We start from the raw sequence: 20,456 nt of genomic DNA, 5'->3' as shown, positions 1-20,456 counted from the left end.
GATACCTAAGTCGTCGAGACGACTAATTTACTTAATTTTTTAAATCTTTTCTTATAATAAGTTTATTGAACCATTAGGGCATCGAATACGCTGACTCATTTAATACAAATCCCAACAAATGGCTGCTAACTAATTTTGATTGCTCGACTCTGTGGGTGCGTGATCGCATTCGTCTGACATCAGCACTGGTTGTGGATCCATTATATCTCAAGCATGGCTATTCGGATGCGGCCATAGACTATCGTCATTGGGGAGTTCCACTTAGTCGACGATTTCGTTCGCTGAAACTTTGGTATGTGGTCCTAGTGGAATTAAGTTTTTAACTGACTCTCTAATATTCGTGTTGTTTTTTTTTATATACATATATATATTCTTAGTCGGCATCAAGAGCTGAGTCGATTTAGCCGCTATTTATATGTTCATGGCTGCCAACGGTCACAATCAACAGCAAATATCTTAAACTTAATGCAGAAATCGAAAGCATTGTTAGTAGATTGTTCTGCTTCATTTTATACCTTTGCAGAAAGTAATATAAAATTGGTCAGATGTTTTCGACACCATGAAGTATATATACTCTTGATCAGCATGAAAAGCTAAGTCGATATAGTCATGTCCGTCTGGCGGTGCAAATCAACTTCACGCCTCCATTTGAAAAACGATTGGAATGAATCTTGGTATTTAAGCTACTTATAACACGGGATAAGATAAGGTAAAGAAAATTATCCAGATCGGACCACTATATTACTTTTGTGATATACGGAAAAAGATAAAGTGAGAGAATCTTTACCAAATTTACTAATAAGATAGTTTTGCATAAAAGAATTTTAATATGATCGGATAATAAGAACACAAGTTAAAGTCAGTATAAATCAGCTCTGTTTAACCGAGCCATTGCTCGCAATCACGAGGGCAGCAGAACACACACTCAAACACATACAGACGCAACGCTACATAAACTGTATGTGTATGCGTGCAAATTACTGCGTCCATGTACACATATAATGGGGATAGGGGAAGAAGGAAAAAAAACTGCTGGTATAGCGAAAAAGGGCATTGATGAATTGAGTTAAAACAATTATGGCCAAGGACTGCAAGGGTATATAAACATCAGCACAGCCGATGTTTGCTTCTTTGATTTTTTACAAGCAATATGTTGTTAGTATGTATTTAGTTAAAATTTTGATGACGTTAATTTTTTCTAAGCAGCGAAGTCGCACACTGGCATATCAGACTACCTGCTGATGTTAATAAACAGTTGCTTCACGCTTGAAGGAGTAAAAGAATATAACATGACTGGAGCTTTACCACAGGTTTTTATACCATGCACTCATAGGGTAAAATCGTATATTAAAGTCGCCAAAATGTATGTAACAGGCAGAAAGAATCTTTTCCGACCCCATAAAGCCTATATATTCTTGATCAGTATCAACAGCCGAGTCGATCTAGCCATGTCCGTTAGTCCTTCAGTCCGTCCGTCCGTATGAGCGCCTAGATCTCGCAGACTATAAAAGATAGAGCCAACAAATTTGGTTGCAGTTTCGTGTAGTATGTTACGTGATCGAGTTTATTTTATATTTTTGCCAAGCCCCTTTCCATATATAATAAATGCGCCCCCACTATTTGAAAAACTCGATTGACTCCCGTAATTTTCTGCCCTATGCCTATTTGGCACATTTAAATTTGATATTAATGTTCAGCAACATACCAAATTTTATCCAAATCGAACTAAAAATAGCCAAATTAAGCATATATGTAAACATTTTTTTATGCGGGCGGAGATGTCCATTGGCTGGTGGGGGCGCTAGGGTATTAGACTGAGAGACTGAGTTATGCTTGTAAAAAGTATTTGAACAGAATTTTTTGGAAATATAAATGGATTTGTTATTATAAAATTAAAATATATTTGTTTTACTGGTGCATGGTATACTTAAGTCGTCGAGACGACTTACTTACTTCATTTCCTATGACGTCGCCGTAGTATACATTGCAAAATTTTAGCGAAGTGGGGTTGCTCGATTGCAAAATAGTCTGGCTTCAATGGGCCTTCTCCTGGCCGAAAACAAAACAGAAGCTGTTCTCGTAAGCAGTAGGAAAAAAGTGGAGACAGCAAGTATACAAACCGGCGACACCCAAATAAAAAAAAGGCAATAGAGTACCTTTGGGTACTCATTGATACGAGACTTCACTTCAAAGACCACCTGTCAAAAACGGTCAAAAAGCCCAGAATAACTTGCTCAGCAATATCACGCTTAATGCCCGACACAAGAGAACCAAGCCAGAATCGCAAAATGCTATGGCATGGAGTCATCAAGGCAACAATGATTTACAAGAGAAACAAGCCAGAATCGCAAAATGCTATGGCATGGAGTCATCAAGGCAACAATGATTTACGGGTCTGCTGTGGATTCCATGGTCCTGGCAAACGTGTTCCCTGTCGAAATCCTGGCTGATGAATCCAGAAGACTATTCTTAACATTAAAAGCGCCAAACTTGTGACGACGGCTGTTTTCGTAGCTATCTTTGGCGTTCAGACACGCAACAAACCCAGAGTGCGCATGGTGCGATTGGGGAACTATCCTTGATGCGCTGCTATTATAATCTGGAGCTACTTCGGCGGGAGACAGATGCTGTATACATGCAATGGTAGAAGGGAGCTGCATTCCACCTTTGCCGGTGCTACCTAGCCGTGTGGATAGATTTTGCTTTTGAGACCTAGCGAGTGTACAGAAGACATCATCGGTATGCGTGCGTTCCTTGTCAAAAAATCTGCTAAACACGCGGAGATTTACTTCTTCAAATTCAAACGAGGCAGTGCCGCCAACTTTGAGAGATGTAGCTATTTGTTCTACTTTGCTGCAATGACGTAGTGGATCAAGATGCGTTGCCCATAGGTGATCACAGAAGAACAACAACCTAGCAAACTTAAATCACTGCACGGCGGTGTGACAACTTAAGATCGATCTGGCTATTCTGGGCGAGCAGCACAGGACGCTACCCTTCGGCCTCTGACTGAAAATTCACGGCTGCAGTCCTTAATTGCAGTTTAAGTGCAGCAAGATATTAAAGAATTTACGTTCTTCGTATAGGCGGACTTGTGGGTCTACAGTTGCTACATGGCACCCATCATCTCAATACATCAGTTTGAATCGGCAGAAGATCAACTTACTATGGATGCCAGAGGAAATGGCGGCGTCATCGTTGCCGGTAATTTCAATTCCTGGTCAACGAAATGGGGCAGCAGCCAGTCAAGCACTAAAAGCCGTACTCTGCTGGAGGTTTTAGCAACTTTTTATCTGGTAGTGTTGAATTCTGGCTATAAGCACACTCGGCATGGATCCGTATGGATTGATGTAACTTTTGTAAGCAGACAGTTGGCCCAGCAAGCAGAATGGAAACTTTGCGGCCACTTCAAAGCCAGTGACCACTTTGCCATAATGTGCACAATCGGCAGAAATTGCGCCAACAAAGCAACTGCACGGAAAAACGTTACAATGTGCAGAAAACGGTGTACATGGTGATGAGAAAATGTTTACATTGACACATATTGTGTATCGATTATGTATCGATTAAGGCGCGCTTAATTACTGACTACAACTTCAACCCAAAGTGGACAGTGACAAACGCAAAAATATTAAACAGCAACCATTTACCAATTATGCTAGAACTAGACGAAACATACGAAGTACAGAATCAAAAAAGGACAAATCACAAGAAAATACTTCAAGACTTCTCAAAAATTCACATTTTTCCACTGGACAACCTGACCTCAACTACACAAAATATAACTAGACAGAATACAATTTCTATAGACCCAAAAAATAGATACATACCACAAAAATATTGGGACGAACACTGTGAAACACTTTTTAGACTTAGAAACGCGTGCAACTGAAAAAACTGACAGAATATATACTTTAAGGCCATCATGCCAAAAGTGACAAAGGAAAGCTAAAAGTCACGGTTTTGGACTGATCTTTCTATGGGAGCTATATGAGACCAACCCCGTCTTGATCATACTTGGAGTTATTTGAAGGTATATTAAACTCACAAATTATGAATATGACACTAGCTCGGAAATCTTCGAAGTTATTGAGAAAGGTCACAGTTCTGACTTTGTCGTTTGTATGGGAGCTTTATGGGAGCGATTCGCCTGAATCCGAGCTACACAACCCTTGCAGTAAATATCCTTAACACATATAAAGGAAACATGACTGTCGCAACAAATCGAGATTAATATGAGTAAAAATGGAAAACATATTTAATTGTCTTATACTCCACAAAAAAAAAAAAAAATTTTGCAGATTTGTAGACTAGGCACTGTGACAAATGAAAGAAGCATAGATTATGGACACATACAGCCTTAACTCCTAGGCTCTATAGATTACTCTAGAGATTCACAAATCACACAATCCCCTTACAATTCTTCTAGTTAGATGTATTTGTTCATTGATACACCGTGTTGATACAATGAGTTACCATCTGTGTAAATACTTAACAAACAATAAAAACTTGTCTGAAGATTCATACCGTTTGGTGTATTTTAATGTAGTATCGTTGTTTCTTTGTGTCCCAACTGACGGATCCATAAGAGCTACACAGTCGAAATGGTGTGAAATCGAGTGCTACACAATAATTTTAAAGAGGTAAACAACATTTGACCGTGTGCATGTTCCCATAACGGTAGAACGATATTTTGCCTATGACATTTCTTTAAGACATTTCTGTTTTTTTGACTTCAGTTCGGATTTTCTCTGGTCCTAAATAACTTAATAGAATTTTTTCGGTACTTTGTTGGTTATTGTATTCAGATGGTGGACCGTAAAAATAGTCTTAATAGTTTAATCCGTTTTTTTTTTTCACAGGTGCATTTAAACAAAGAAAAGTCGTTTTTTTTGTGGGCATATGTTTAACAATAAGACATTTTTTCCAAAGTCTTAAATATTACAGATAGAAGTATGAAATCTTTAAAAAAGTTGTAGATCTAGCAAAACTAAAATAAACTGCATCCCAAAAATTTTTAATTTAGCCCCAACTTTGAAGCCAATTGAAAATCTAGCAGTAATGTCACGTTTCAATACCCTGGGCCTAGCCTCACAGCTGAAATTTCACTAGATGACATGCTTTCTTCCACGGCCGTCGTTCCAGCCGTAGAATTTGCCTCCTACAGCCAAAATCAATGTCATTAGTTCGGCCATTTCGTTTATTTTTATACCCTTGCAGAGGGTATTATAAAATTGGTCAGATGTTTGTAACGCACAGAAGGAGACGTTTCTTGATCAGCATAAGAAGGTACAGGTACAGGTGTATACTTTATGGGGTCGGAAACGTCTCCTTCTGTGCGTTACAAACATCTGACCAATTTTATTATACCCTCTGCAAGGGTATAAAAATTGGAGTATCCCCATGAAATTTACTACGATGATAGTATTGGATATAATAACTCAGATTCCAAGAACACAAGTCACAGTCAATATAAATAGAATCAATCGCTGCCGGCTGCGCTGCTTGCTGCTTACTACGTCATCATCAAATCAACGGAGCACATGCAAACACACACAGACGCAACAGAACATGTAAAATTATTATTGTGAAGGACTGCAAGGGTATATAAACTTAGGCATAGCCGAATTTAACTTCTTTGATATTTCCCTTAGTTTATTGGGTTTCTGAGGGAATCTTCCACTGTATTTTTATGCCTACTAACATTGGATGCAATATATGCTATTTTTTCTGCAGCTTCGGCCTATCCAACGATCAAACCGTGTGATCCACTAGAATTTTTAACGAAATATCAAATTATCGACAAGATTGTTGAGCTCAAACAGAATTTAAATTGTTTTGCTCAGGAAAGAATTTGTGTGTGCACTCTTGAACGCTTTACTATACGTTAAGCCACACTATTAGCAGAATGCACATATACATACTTATTTCATAAGAAACCGACCATCTGGCACGCAAATTTGATGTTAAGGTCCAAAGAAAAGTCGTGGAATGTGCTATAAGTACGATTTATACTCCAAGTCAATGTACGGGTAGACTTTTATAAAATACAAATACAAGAAAAAATGCAAATATACATCTTCGTGACACTTCCTACAATCGCCATGTCATATATTTACTTTGGACCTTTTACTCATGTTGGCTATACAGCCTACCTACGTATGTATCTGATTATATTCATTTGTCTTTCGGTAGCTAAGATTTGACTTTTATTCTGCTTTGCTCCAAACCATTATATTGAATGCAACATATATGGAATCTATATATTATACCTACTTATAAAAAATAATTCCAGAGGGCCGAGACCAACTTCAACCGCGTCAAAGTTTTCAAGTTTTTTGTTACTTTTTCCTTATTTAAAGATGTCAAAGTGGATAAACGTTGGGAGCTATATGACATGGTCTAGGAGGAGTTCGCTAATACGGACGGACATGGCTATTTGAACTCGTCTCGTGTTGCTGATCAAGAATAAATATATTTTATTTTGTCGGAAATGCTTCCTTCTATACGTTGCACACTTCTGACCAAAATAAATATACGCTTTTTGCAAGAGTATACAACTTTTTTCTTTCAATAAAAAAAAATTAAAAAAGAAACACAAGCATGGTCGTGTGAAAATATTTATGCCTTCGAGTGTTTGTGTCTCTATTCTCCGAGAGGTGTTCATACAGACCGATTGACGAACAGACGGACATGTGTAGATCGACTCGGGTGTTGATCCTGATCAAGAATATACATACATACTTTATGGGGTCGGAAAAGCTAGTTACGTACATTTTTCATTTCACCCTATGGGGGCATGGGGACATTCACTAAATTTCGCAGCGGTGACAATCATTCGACAAGAGCAAAACTACATGAAAAGATTCACTTTGGAGACGCTGCACATCAAAACTTAGTACATTTTCAAAACTATCAAAAGAAATATCTGTCATCTACAAATAAATAAATAAATATGTATATTATTCCTTCAAGGTGACCGAAATTTCTATTCAAAATAAAGAAGAATTGTGTAAGTTTATTCAATACATGTATTATTTCTAGGTTTGTATTGCGTTCGTATGGCATATCTGGCCTCCAACATTATATACGGCACCATATCAAATTAGCAAAGCTCTTTGAAGAATTGGTACTTAAAGACAACCGCTTCGAAATCTGTAATGAAGTCAAGGTAATTGAATATTAATAACACTGTGAGAGTTTTTTAAAAAAAAAAAAGAAAGACATAGCAAAATTCGATGGTTTCACCCTATTTCGGGTCCTGCGAATCGAACTGCATCATTAGTTTTTTAAGTTATCACGATGCTTTCATACAAAATTTTTTGCGGAAGTTTTTCATCAAAGTTGCCATTTTTTCGTAAAGGATGTTTTTTTCATTTGCTTCTAACTTCTAAAATATTCATTTTTTTTACAAACTTTCTTTAGCAAAGTTTCTTAGAATTGAAAGAGCTACAAATGTTGGGAAGTTATCTAGCCTCTAGCCGTCCGTTCCCGAGCATTGGGACAAAATGTAAAAAAAATCGAATCTTGACCAAATTTTTTTTATATTTTCTTTCTCGCATTTTGTTAAAATTGATATTATTTCATTTGAAGCTTGATAATTATATAAGAATTTATTTTGCTCAATGACAGCAGAAGAGACACCAGACCTATCCAATTTACGATTTATAATATAACCACATAATCAAATTGAATTTTTTTTAGATGTCAACAAAATTAAACTAACTGTAGTTTTTTAGTGTTTCAAAAATATTCATACAGTCGGTATAATAACTGCATATAAATTGTTTGACAACAATAGTAGTTGTCAAGGGCGTAGCCTGGATTGAGCCTGGATTGAGCACGGGGGAGGGGGAGGGGTGCATTTAAATCAATTTACTTAAAGTACTCAAGTACTTACTTTACTTGATAATGCATTATAAAAGTTATGTTAAGAGAAAAAAATGTTACCCCTTACAAACTTAAATACTGGTTACGCCCTTGATATTAGAAATATTTATTTCCTATGATATTCTACTTATATCGGTGGGTACTTATGAGAGCAAATATTTCCTCTACTGATCGTGTAAGCATAGATGTTAATCGTAATTTTGACTTGCGAACAAGTCTCCGACAAGTTTTGCCGGATTTTGCTACGTGTGTGAAAATTTACGAGCCCACAATGCAATAACAATTTGCAAAATTGGTCGAAAAGGTTGCGCCCAAAAATGGGTTTCGGCATTCCAATGATTTAGATAGATTCACAATGGCATCATACGGATAACTGCTACGCATGCCAGAATAAACTCGGAAAACTAAAGAAGAGTTTTATGGTCTATAAAAGTGTTCAATCTGCACAGTACCTCATTCGGAGTATACTCCGTATATTTTATATTGTATATTACAATTACAAAAATGTCAAAGCCCAACAGAAAGGTATAATTCGCCAACATTTGTCACCGAACCTGAAGAGTTACTTTCAACGTATGATCCATCCCAAATCGATAAAACTTGTCAACATCTCTAGATATCCCAAGCTCAATTATATACGATGGTACGACAACTAAAATTGTCACAAAGGCAAGCGAACTCTTTAGCACATCATTTACGATCTGTTAACATTTTGGCTAAGGATGTAAAAGTGTACGGGTATAGGAAGAGACTTTTTTACTTTTTCGAAATAAACGGCAATAATACGTTTGCATACTGCAAAAATATCGTTGGGTTAATGGAACATATGAATTGCACGTACAAACTAAAGGAGTGGCGATTGGTTTTCGAAAAGTTGTTGCTCTACTCACTGGCTTGCAAGCGGGTTATACGAAAAACATGTGCTTCATTTGTCATTACCACATTATACCGACGGTATAAATATTTTTCAAAAACTAAAGAACTACAGTTAGTTTAATTTTGTTGACATCTAAAAAAAATTCAATTTGATTATGTGGTTATATTATAAATCGTAAATTGGATAGGTCTGGTGTCTCTTCTGCTGTCATTGAGCAAAATAAGTTCTCATATAATTATCAAGCTTCAAATGAAATAATATCAATTTTAGCAAAATGCGAGAAAGAAAACATAAAAAAAATTTGGCCAAGATTCGGTTTTTTTTACATTTTGTCCCAATGCTCGGGAACGGACGGATTTAGAGGCTAGATAACTTCCCAACACTTGTAGCTCTTTCAATTCTAAGAAACTTTGCTAAAGAAAGTTTGTAAAAAAAATGAGTATTTTAGAAGAAGAAGCAAATGAAAAAAACATCCTTTTCGAAACAATGGCAACTTTGATGAAAAACTTCCGCAAAAAATTTTGTATGAAAGCATCGTGATAACTTAAAAAACTAATGATGCAGTTCGATTCGCAGGACCCGAAATAGGGTGAAACCATCGAATTTTGCCATGTCTTTTTTTTCGACTATCACAGTGTAATCATTAAAGGCCTGTTTTTACATATAAACAAATGAAATTGGTCTTATGAAATTGAGGTAGCTTCAATTTAATTAATTTCATCTCTTTACATATTTTAACAGCTGGGATTGGTTTGTTTTCGCCTTAAAGGCACCGATAAATTAAATGAAAAATTATTGAGCATAATTAACGAATCTGGCAAGTTGCATATGGTTCCGGCTAGCGTTAATGAACGTTACATCATTCGTTTTTGTGCCGTAGCTCAGAATGCCAAGTCTGAAGATATTGAATACGCATGGGACACTATTGTGGACTTTGCCAACGAACTGCTAGAAAAAGAGCAACATGATGATATCAGTGAAATTGCAATTAGCCGCAAGAAACAGCAGGATATTTTGGCACAAAAACGTTCATTTTTCGTTCGCATGGTTAGCGATCCCAAGATTTATAACCCTGCTATCAACAAAGCCGGGACACCAAAACTATCAATGGAGCTTGTATCACCAGTAGTCAGTCGTGGCAGTGCACCAATAATACGAACACAAAGTTCGGTCGATCATAATTCCTGGATTTCGTGGCCATTAGCGTTTCTTTTTAACAGCAATAGTATCGGCAGTAGTAGTACTAACAGCAACAGTGGAAACCCTCCTCTGCGGTTTGCTAACACACAATTATTCTTTGTCCGGTTTAAATTCGACTGATGAATGTTTCTTTTATATTTTATACTCGCAGCTTTCGACATTTGGACACGAATGTGCGACCCCATTCCGCATCCCGACGAAATTCTGGAGCAGGTTCTTCACCATCTCCGGAAAACGAATTTGTAACGGGAAACATATCGTCAAATCTAAATTTGATCCCTAATAACAATGCACAACCAACATCAACTGTTCACCATCAAAAACAGGAGCAACAGCCTCATTTAAGAAAAAAATCCCACGGTAATGAAAATTAATTGTTAAAATCAAAAATGAATTGTTAAAAAAAAAATGCTAAGTTCGCCACATTTATACCCTAGCATTTATAGTCTTTAACAGTTATATTTTATAATATACCAAACTATCTATATATCGGCAAAAAGAACATACATACATAGCTAATATTTACATAAATTTCAAATAACGACTTTCGAATTCAATATATTTGTTTTTATATGGATAGAAAAAAAAATTTAGTTTTCTTGCCTTTTGAACTTTTTCCAGTGTGTACTTTAATTTGCGGGTGCATACATACACAGATCTCTACTGAACTCCCATAAAAAAAAAACATTGTACAAAAATTTGTAAGTGGTGTTTATATGTTTATGAAAAAAACTCAAAAGAAGTCAAAGAGCACCGGTTTGAGTTTGGAAACTCGTCTATCGTCCTGCAAAGTGTGTTTTCTGCCAAATTTTATACCCTTTCAAAAAGGGTATACTAATTTTGGTCAGAAATGTGGAACGCATAGAAGCAAGCATCTCAGGCCATAAAAAGTATATACATACATATATATTTTACATCAGCAGTTGAAATAAACATGAAATAAACACGAGTTGAAATAAACATGAACGTCTGTCAGTCAGGATAAATTTAACAATTCAGAGAACGTTTCAATCCAACCACAACGCAAAATTATCGATTTTATGCAAAATCGATGAAAATGTGCCCCGGTGCTCCGGCTACAACTTACCAACTAGTGTAAATGAAAAACGTCCTAACATATCTGCCTAAGCACATTTTTAACCTGATTGGACTAAAAATAATATCTGATACATGCAAATAGGTGAAATCGGTGGTGGAATTCTTCAATCGTAGCGCCAAAAAAAAAAATTAACAGACTCGTTGGAATTCAAAAGGTACGAGCGGTTGCTAATTCTAACGCATACGCACCGACGGACAGACGGTTAGTCGGACATGGCTATATCGACTCAGCTTCTCATGCTGATCAAGAATATATACTCTTTATGGGGTCGGAAATGTCTCCTTCTGTGTGTTACAAACATCTGACCAATTTTTTAATATCCTGCAAGGGTATACATATCGGGAAATATACACCAGGGCCCGGCACAAAGAGAGCACTACAAAAATGTAGTTTTATGTGTGCACTTGCTTGTGTGCGTATGTTGCTTTACACTGCGCAAAATGAGAATTGAGAAAATTAGTAGAGCATATAATCTAATGCAAGAGAAAGATAGAAAAAAACAAAACAGCGATCAATTTTTTCATGTGTGTTCTTTCAACAAAGCGACATAGATCTGCTTGCGTCGAAATGCTGAGGGAAACTAAATCCACCCTCATGATCTTGAGATTTTTGTGTGAGGACTTCGGCAGCCGTTCGGTTACACGCATACGAGGTGCCGAACGTGTTCGTCCCCCGGGGGATATGAGTGCCGGGCTCTGCCATACACCCATATGGTGAAATGGTATATTAAAGTCGCCAAAATGTATGTAACAGGCAGAAGGAAGCTTCTCCGACCCTATAAAGTATATATATTCTTGATCAGGATCAACAGCCGAGTCGATCTAGCCATGTCCGTCTGTCCGTCCGTCCGTCCGTCTGTATGAACACGCAGATCTCGGAGACTATGTGAGCTAGAGCCACCAAATTTGGTATGTATACTCGTGTATTATGCACATGTTCAGAGTTAATTGGAATTTCGGCCACGCCCCCTACGCCCACAGGAATCACATAAAACTGTTTTTCTTAAAAAGTATGACAGCTACAGAAATTAATTGTTCAAACTTTTTGACACGCCCCCTTCCGCCCCCGGAATTTACATAAAACTGATTTCCTTAAAAACTAAATTTGGTATGTAGACTAGCTTAATAGACGCGCAGATATTGGCTATTTAAACATTTTGCCACGCCCACTTCCGCCCCCGCAAATTAAACAGAACTGATTTTATCAAAAACTAACAAAGCTAAAGTCACCAAATTTAGTATGTATATTGGCTTAGTATGCGCGGAGAATTTATATATTTTCACATTTTGCCACGCCCACTTCCGCCTCCACAATTTAGAAAAAAACGATTTCCTCCTGTATTTTTTTATTGAAATCGGACTAGAAACATGCAAAATATGAGTATGAACGTATTTTACTAAGCGGTCCACATGGCCAGAATTGGCCGTTGGCTAGTGGCGGCGCTAGAGTGCTCGTGTGTTCGTAGAGTGAGCTAGATAGCACATAGTATAAGACATGTAAAAACAATTTAATAGACAAACATTTGGTTTTCGAAATTTAAAATATTTGTTTCACCTGGTGTATGGTATACCCAAGTCGACGAGTCGACTTACTTGCTTCATTTTTATTTTTTTTAATTTTTTAAAATTGTGTTATAAATTTAGTTAAAAAATTAAACAAGTTATTTAGTCGTCTAAAACAATAACAAAAAAAATTTAATTTGGTGAAAAAGAAGCGGTTTTCATTCAAATTTTTGAGGAAAAACATGCTTGGAAATATTTTCTAACTTTGACACCCAGCATTCTTGGCAAACATTTATTTTGAAGCTTGAGGAATTCTTTATCAATTTCTCCGGAGTTGAAAAAAATGATCAGAAAAGTACTTATAAGCCCGATTAATTAGCAGTATGTCAATCTTAGGTAAGCTATTTAGATATCAGTTTCATTATTTCTCTAAATATTATTTATAATGAGTTGATTTAAATAAGAGCTAGATAAATCTCTGAAGTGGAGTGGACTGGTAACTAGTGATTCATGAAGGAAAAATTTCTTTAATTTTCTTGTACGTTTTTCTGTAAATTAACTCTTTTTCAAAATAAGCTAAGAAACATGTGTGATTGATTTACCTTTTAATTTTATAGCAACTGATGTAATAAATGCAGCGTAAGCTTTAGTCAAAGATTTTATTCTTACAATCTTTCAACAACTGTTAATATATTCTTTTCATATAAACAAGCGTGTCAACTGAAGTGAGTCGGTTAATCAAGTAAGTTAATAAGGTAAGTAAGTAAGTCAATCAAGTAAGTCGTCTACAACAACTAAGTAAATGAACATGTTCAATCTCTAACATATTCATCAAAATGAGTCGTTAAGCCCAGCACTAATAAATATATGTATATCCACTAAGCTGGTCCAAGTTAATATTGAGGAATGCCTTTGACGTTGATGGTCGGTTTCCTCCTAGTGAACTATTGCGCTGGCCGAGTTGACCTGTCTGATGACATTCTAGGATCTGGCAGCGACGATGAAGAATTGTCCAGAATTTATCCGCGCTAACCCACTGACCACCACTAATTAATCAAATTCTTGAGAAGTAAGATAACATTGCTCTAAAATTGAAAAATAGATTTTTCGATTGACATTTTAAAATTTTAACTTCAAAGAATATATATATATATATATTAAATTTTTTGGTTTTGAAATAAAATAACGTTGCGTCAATCAATTACGCAAATTTTGTATACCCTTGCAAAGGGTATTATAAAATTGGTCAGATGTTTGTAACGCACAGAAGGAGACGTTTCCGACCCCATAAAGTAGATATATTCTTGATCAGCATGAGAAGCTGAGTCGATATAGCCATGTCCGTCTGTCCGTCGGTGCGTGTACTCAGCTATCGGGATGAAACTTGGTAAATGCGCTATCGGGATGAAACTTGGTAAATGAGCCACTTATAACTCGGGTAAGATAAAGTATAAAAATCATCAGGATCGGACCAGTATATCATATAGTTATTGAAGAAACATAGGTAAAACAATTAGACTATCCCAATGACAATGGGAATGTTTGACTTTTATTGCCACTTTAGAAAGATAGTTGTTTTTTCTTGCAAAGTAAACGAAAACTACGCAATTTATAAAAAAAACTAAAATCGTCACTTAATTAAAGAAGCATTTATTTACGTTTTAAAACATTTATTTTGGTTAATACCAACTAAGTAACACAATAATTTTGATTTCACATTTTGAAATGGACTATGTGGCAACCATGTTGTTGCCAGCGGATTTAAACTTAATAAAAATTTCTAGTGATTTGCTAAAACACAAAATTAAACAAATAATTGCATCAAACCTTTTATTATTTTAATGCAGAATCATCAGTGCCTAAACAACTTGTCTTACGACATTCATTTTTATACCCTTGCAGAGGGTATTATGAAATTGATCAGATGTTTGTAACGCACAGAAGGAGACGTTTCCGACCCCATAAAGTATATATGTATATTCTTTATCAGCATGAGAAGCTGAGTCGATATGTCTTAAATTTAATTTTAATTTTTATCTAAGATTTTATGACAAAATTGTAAACATATATGTTTATGTAACAGTATGTACCACCATTAAACAATTTCAACATATTAAATTAAAACTTACAACAAAACTTGCATTAGCGGTGTTGTCGTTTTGCTTATCTGTTTTTCTTTTGTGTCTTATATTTTACCGTTGTAGCTAACTATGCGGGCGACGCACAGTGGGGCCTTCTGGCATTTAGCATTGCAAAAATCATAGCGTTTAAACCAATAATGCGATTTCAAAAATTTTAAGAATACCTTAAGCTTCAAAATGAATGTTTGTCAAAAGTGCTGGGTGTTCGTGGTGCTGTAATATTCAAGGTCAAAGTCAGAAAATATTTCCAAGCATGTTTTTCCTTTAAAAATGGATCGAAACCCGTTTTTTTCAATCACAAATGGAATTTTTCATTGTTTTAGACGACTATGTAACATTTTTTCATGTTTTAATTTGTTTTTTTTAACATAATTACAAAAAGGAAAAAAATTTTTTTAATTTTTTTTAGGTTAATTTTGAAAATTTGCTATTGATGGCTGATTTTCTTCAAAATAATTTTCAATATTTACACCAGTATCTAATAAACTCAACATTTCGGGACTATAGTTGGTATTTTCCAAATCCTTTCGTGATCGCACGTGTCTCAGTGATGCAATAAGTGGGTCCGAAGAGGCTGCTAGCATGTTAAAAAGGTCTTCATTTTGTCTAACTCGAGAAGTTTTTAATGTATTCCTTGTAGTCCTTGTTTTTACATTCCTGTGCTTCTTCGGATAGCTCTCCAAGTGGTAAACACTGATATTCTATTAAATCCTTTCCGTGAGCCAAAATCCTATGTACCGTTGGGGTAAGTTTTTTTGGCGGATACAATTCAGTCAAAAGATGAGCAGTCTTTGAAGTATATTCGGCAAATTTTTCACCATTTACCATTTCCTTGCAATTTATAACATTCAAGATAACAACCAACCTTTTAATGATCTCTTGACTAACACCTGTTATAAAAGATGTCTCTTCATCATTTTCAAAAAATCTTCTTGAAGTATTTCCATCATTCGTGTTTCGGTATTATCCTTTTTGTATTAATTAGGTAAACAACTTAATATTTACATCCAATTAGGTAAACGGAAATAAAAACGACCAGCCCACAAATAGGACAAACTTTTCATCAACTTAAATAACATTTACCTGCCTTGTCAGTTTTTCCATGTAAGCATGTAATTAGCAATCTAACATTGTAGAAAGGCATATATAAACAGGTAGTATTTGCAAAACAGCATTGCGCAATGTTATCAAATAATAACAAACAAGCTACAAACATTTGCCTGTTTTGCATATTTATGTTGCCTTAGCTTTCTGGCTTACGCATCGGTGTCGCCGGTCCCCGCATATTGGGACTGTATAGATCTGATAGTCAAATATTTCACCTACCCAGTATAAGTAGTCCGGCATTGATCCTAGTTGATCCTTGTCAGTTGTACTCCACCAACTTTAAAAACGCCAATATTTAGTTATTTTTTAAACGCTTCTATTTTAATAATGATTTGAGTAATTATTAAAATTTATTAAATAAATTAATAATAAAGAACATACTTTTCAGATAAAACCAAAAAATGCAAGATCAATTGTTGAAATCGCCCAATATTCAGTTTTAAAGTTGCGATTTTTTGTAAAAATTATCTTAGTGGACGTTGACGATACTATGCGCAGTACGTTCAAGTGGCCCCTACGACACCAGGGCAAAGCCTGTTACGCGCGAGCCCAAGCAGATAACTACCCACCTCTCACCCGACCGACCGAGGGGTGCAGCCGTATAATGCACGATAGAAAAAACGGACAAACAAATATTATTATTATTATAAGTGTAGGATATAGTTGTAAACTATGAACCTAACTTTATTTTACAAGCACTGGCAACTGAGGACTTCGGCTTAAACGAAAAACTACATCCTGGGATTCGAGCCCGGATCCTCGTTGTTCAGTTGCCCAAATGACTTGGTCACTTAGACAACTCATCTATCGAAGACTGCAGACAAACAAATAATACTATAGCTATCTATTAACTAAATAGGATAGGATAGATGTTTCCTATTATTTATATTCCCTGGAATAGAAGGTTGTAATCAGGACAGAGGACTTTAAAAGGTTCATGCATGGCATAGTTAGAAGAACAAAGACTAAGGGATAAAGGTATCAAAGGATGTCTACTCCGTCTACATGGTACCGACAGATTTACCTGAGCTAATAACTCATTCGATATCACCAATTAGGAGCTTGTGCATAAAAATAACACCAAGCATAATTCTACGGTTAGTTAAGGAAGGAAGGTTAATCAAGAGAAGTCTACTAGAATACGAAGGCAAATTGACATTGCGATCCCAGCTTAAGCCACAAAGAGCAAATAGCAAGAACTGCTTTTGAACGGATTCAAGTCTAATCTGGTGCGACTCATATTGAGGTGACCAAATGCAAGATCCATACTCGTCAAATTCTTTTGACCATCTTTTAATGAACCCCAAAACACTCATGGCCTTTGCGACCGTGGTGGAAATATGGGTGTTAAAATTTAACTTATGGTCCATAAGTACGCCCAAATCATTCAAATAATTTAGACGTTCTAAAGGACTATTGTTTAGAAAATAAGTGACCAGTTGAGGAGAGTTACGAAAAAAAGTCATTACCTTACTTTTGGTAGTGTTAAGATTTAATAGATTTAACTGGCACCAGGATTGAAAGTTTTTAAGACCAGAGGACCAAGTGAACTACCTTGAGGTACACCAGAAGTCACAGGAATGGAATTGGAAAAAGAAGACTTAAAAAGTACCTTCTGTTTTCTATTTGTTAAATATTCTCGAACCCAAGAAAGGAAAAGAGGTGGAAACCCAATGTCGTTCAGTTTAGAAAGTAAAGAAAGTAATAGAGTATGATTAACAGAATCAAAGGCTTTGCTAAAGTCAGTGTATATGACATCAGTTTGTTTAGCATTTTTGAACCCCTTGATAATTATAGAGGTAAATTCTAAAAGGTTAGTGGTTGTAGATCTAAGTACGTTTCACAAACCCATGTTGGGATGGCGAAATAATAGAGCTGCAAAAATGTTGCAATTGAGAAGTTAAAATTTTCTCAAAAGCTTTCGGAATAGCGGACAATTTTGAGATATAATTTTTTTATCATTTATTCCTATTTACTAAAAATGTTACAACTTTGGGCTACTCTAGCACCCATGAATTTCAACTGATTTAAAAAATTTTTTGGTTTAATTATCTCTGAAGTATTCCCTATCGATTGTATGTATCATTTTTGCCAGAGGCCAACTGTACAACGCCACAAACTTTGTAGGCGCTGCTACAAGGCTAGATGACTTTAAGTCAAAATTGTTTACCTCAGACGTCATAGATCACATAAAAACATATAATTCAATTTAAGGATTTAACTTTTGCTTTATTACTCCTAGAGCTCCACAGTTTGGCGGTCTCTGGGAAACGTCATTAAAATCAGCGAAGTCACTAGCTCTGAAGAATATTTCAAACGCGTCTCTTACTTTGGAGGAACTACTCACTGTGTTTTCGGATGTGGAAGCTATACTTAATTCAAGGTCACTAGCACCTACTTCAGATGACCCTAACGATTTCAATGCTCTCACTACTGATTCCATTCCACGGACCCTCCCGGAACGGAACTTCGGTATCTGGATAGATGGCATCGTGTGACCTATTTGAAACAACGATTCTAAACAGTGTGGGCATATATATGTAGTATATGAAGACATCGTTGTGTCTGTAAATGCCGGACCTGATGACAAAATTCGAGTAGTCGAACTAAGGACTGCAAAAGGAACCTTTAAAAGGCTAATTCACAAGATCACTCCGCATTATTTTAATATCGCAAGCTAAAAGAGAATTCAATCTAGCATCTGTAAATGCTCTCTTCTTGCGTTTCCTTTTACATTTTACTTTGAATTACTCTCTCTCGTAGCACATACCTTTAAGAATTTACTGTACCATGAGAACTCGAATGCGACGGACGCAAATAATCGTACAAACGGAATAACGTCGACTAATCTTTTCGGGAAAATTGTGGAACTAAAGGCAAGGGAAGTTATCGAGTCTCCTAACGAAAAAGCAATTTAGTAACTGGCTGAGAAATTGACCAACAGAATAGAAGGAAGCATTTCCGTCCACATAAAGTATATATATTTTTGATCAAGTCGACGAAACGAGTTCATAAAGACATGTCCGTCCCATAAATTGATCAATTTTGGGTGATCATATAGCTCCCATAGGAACAATCGGTGGAAAACAGTGAATGTTATTAATAAGTTCGTTACTTTTTACTCGAATGTCATAAAAATGTATATGTTTCAGTTTGACATAACTATTAATGACTGTGCTAAAATTGATCAAGATCGGGTGACTATACCATATAGCTCCTATAGGAACAATCGGTTGAAAACAGTAACTTTCATCAATAACTTCGTATCGCTCCCATATGGCTAAAACGTTTTTCCACTTTGACAGATATTGGGAACAAAAGTTTTTAAAAAAAAACTTGCAAGGGTTCGACGCGGTCAAAGCTAGCCCTGGACCTCTGTTTTTGTTTTTTTTTACACTATAAAGAAAAAATCTTTTGAAAAAATGAATTAAGTAAGACGTCTAGCCGACTTTGGTATACCATGTACCAGGTAAAAATATTAAAAATTGTTAATTTAAAAAATTTATTAGTAACGAAAAATAGGCAATAATTAAATTTTTTTTTTTAAAAAGCTCATAACTTTTTAATTTTTTATCCTTTTCTTCAATTCTACTACCAGCGCTGCGGAAAAGTGTCTAGATTAAAAAAAAAAAAAAAAAATTTTGGATTCAGACTTTATTTGTAAATTTGGGGATCTTAGCTTTGTTAGTTATCCAGAAAATCGGTTTTATTTCATTATGGAGGCGGAATGGCAAAATCTTACACAAGTAATACTGCGCATTTACTAAACAAATATGTATACATACCAAATATGGTGTCTCTAGATAAAATAGTTCCTGAGATAAACGCATTTTTTAATTGCGGGGCGGAATGGGGCGCGGCAAAAATTTGAAGTAACCTCGACCACTTTACAAATTACACGAGCCTACATCCCAAATTTGGCAGCTCTAACTCTTATAGTCTCCAAAATTTAGGCGTTCATACGGACGGACAGGCGGACAGGGGACGGACAGGCGGACAGGGGACGGACATGGCTAGATCGAGTCGGCTGTTGATACTGATCAAGAATATATATATTTTATAGGGTCGGATAAGCTTCCTTCTGCCTGTTACATACATTTCGACGACTTTAATATAACATTTCAAAAATACATATATGTAAAATTTATGTTAAATGATTACGTTTATTGACAAAAGTTTTATTAATGATTCTGAGTGGTTAATTTCGAAGTCAGCGAATTTCCTATTGTAAAGGTAAGATTCCATGAGTTTGTCGGTTAACTGTGGGAGTTTTTGTCAGATTTTGAGCATTAGACCGTCCAGCCAGACTCTATCGCGCAGTATTCTTTTAGTACGAATGCTGTTCGTATTTCGGATGTTATGAAATTGACTTGTAAAAATTAAATTAAAGTAAAAATTTTAGGCTGAATAATACCCTTGCAAAAAGGGTATATTAATTTTGGTCAGAAATGTGCAACGCATAGAACGAAGCATCTCCGACCATACAAAGTATATATATTCTTGATCAGCACGACGAGACGAGTTCAAATAGCCATGTCCGTCCGTCCGTCTGGATCAACGCAAACTCCTCCTAGACCGTAGGAGCTACAGAGCTGAAATTTTGCACATAGGCTTGTATATACTGCAGGGGTTGTATATCT

General features: G+C 35.9%; 2 protein-coding genes across 5 annotated transcripts in view; one reads left to right on the top strand and one right to left on the bottom strand.

The window, feature by feature from the left end:
• Positions 1-10,357, top strand: part of Tdc2 (Tyrosine decarboxylase 2) — a 48,386-nt gene extending 38,029 nt beyond the window's left edge. For all 4 annotated transcript variants that reach the window (XM_068287572.1, XM_068287573.1, XM_068287571.1 and 1 more), the window contains exons 4-7: positions 78-292; positions 7,045-7,171; positions 9,509-10,041; positions 10,119-10,357. In XM_068287572.1, coding sequence (XP_068143673.1) covers positions 78-292; positions 7,045-7,171; positions 9,509-10,041; positions 10,119-10,341 — 1,098 coding nt within the window. In that variant the 3' untranslated portion in view covers positions 10,342-10,357. The remainder of the gene's footprint in view (positions 1-77; positions 293-7,044; positions 7,172-9,508; positions 10,042-10,118) is intronic.
• Rpp25 (ribonuclease P protein subunit Rpp25) overlaps positions 1-20,456 on the bottom strand; it is a 64,321-nt gene that overhangs the window by 21,730 nt on the left and 22,135 nt on the right.

This window comes from Drosophila tropicalis, unplaced genomic scaffold, assembly GCF_018151085.1.
Source record: "Drosophila tropicalis isolate 14030-0801.00 unplaced genomic scaffold, ASM1815108v1 contig_573, whole genome shotgun sequence".
NCBI lineage: Eukaryota > Metazoa > Arthropoda > Insecta > Diptera > Drosophilidae > Drosophila > Drosophila tropicalis.
Note: the sequence above shows the minus strand (reverse complement) of the source record. Positions and strands in the feature narration are given on the sequence as shown.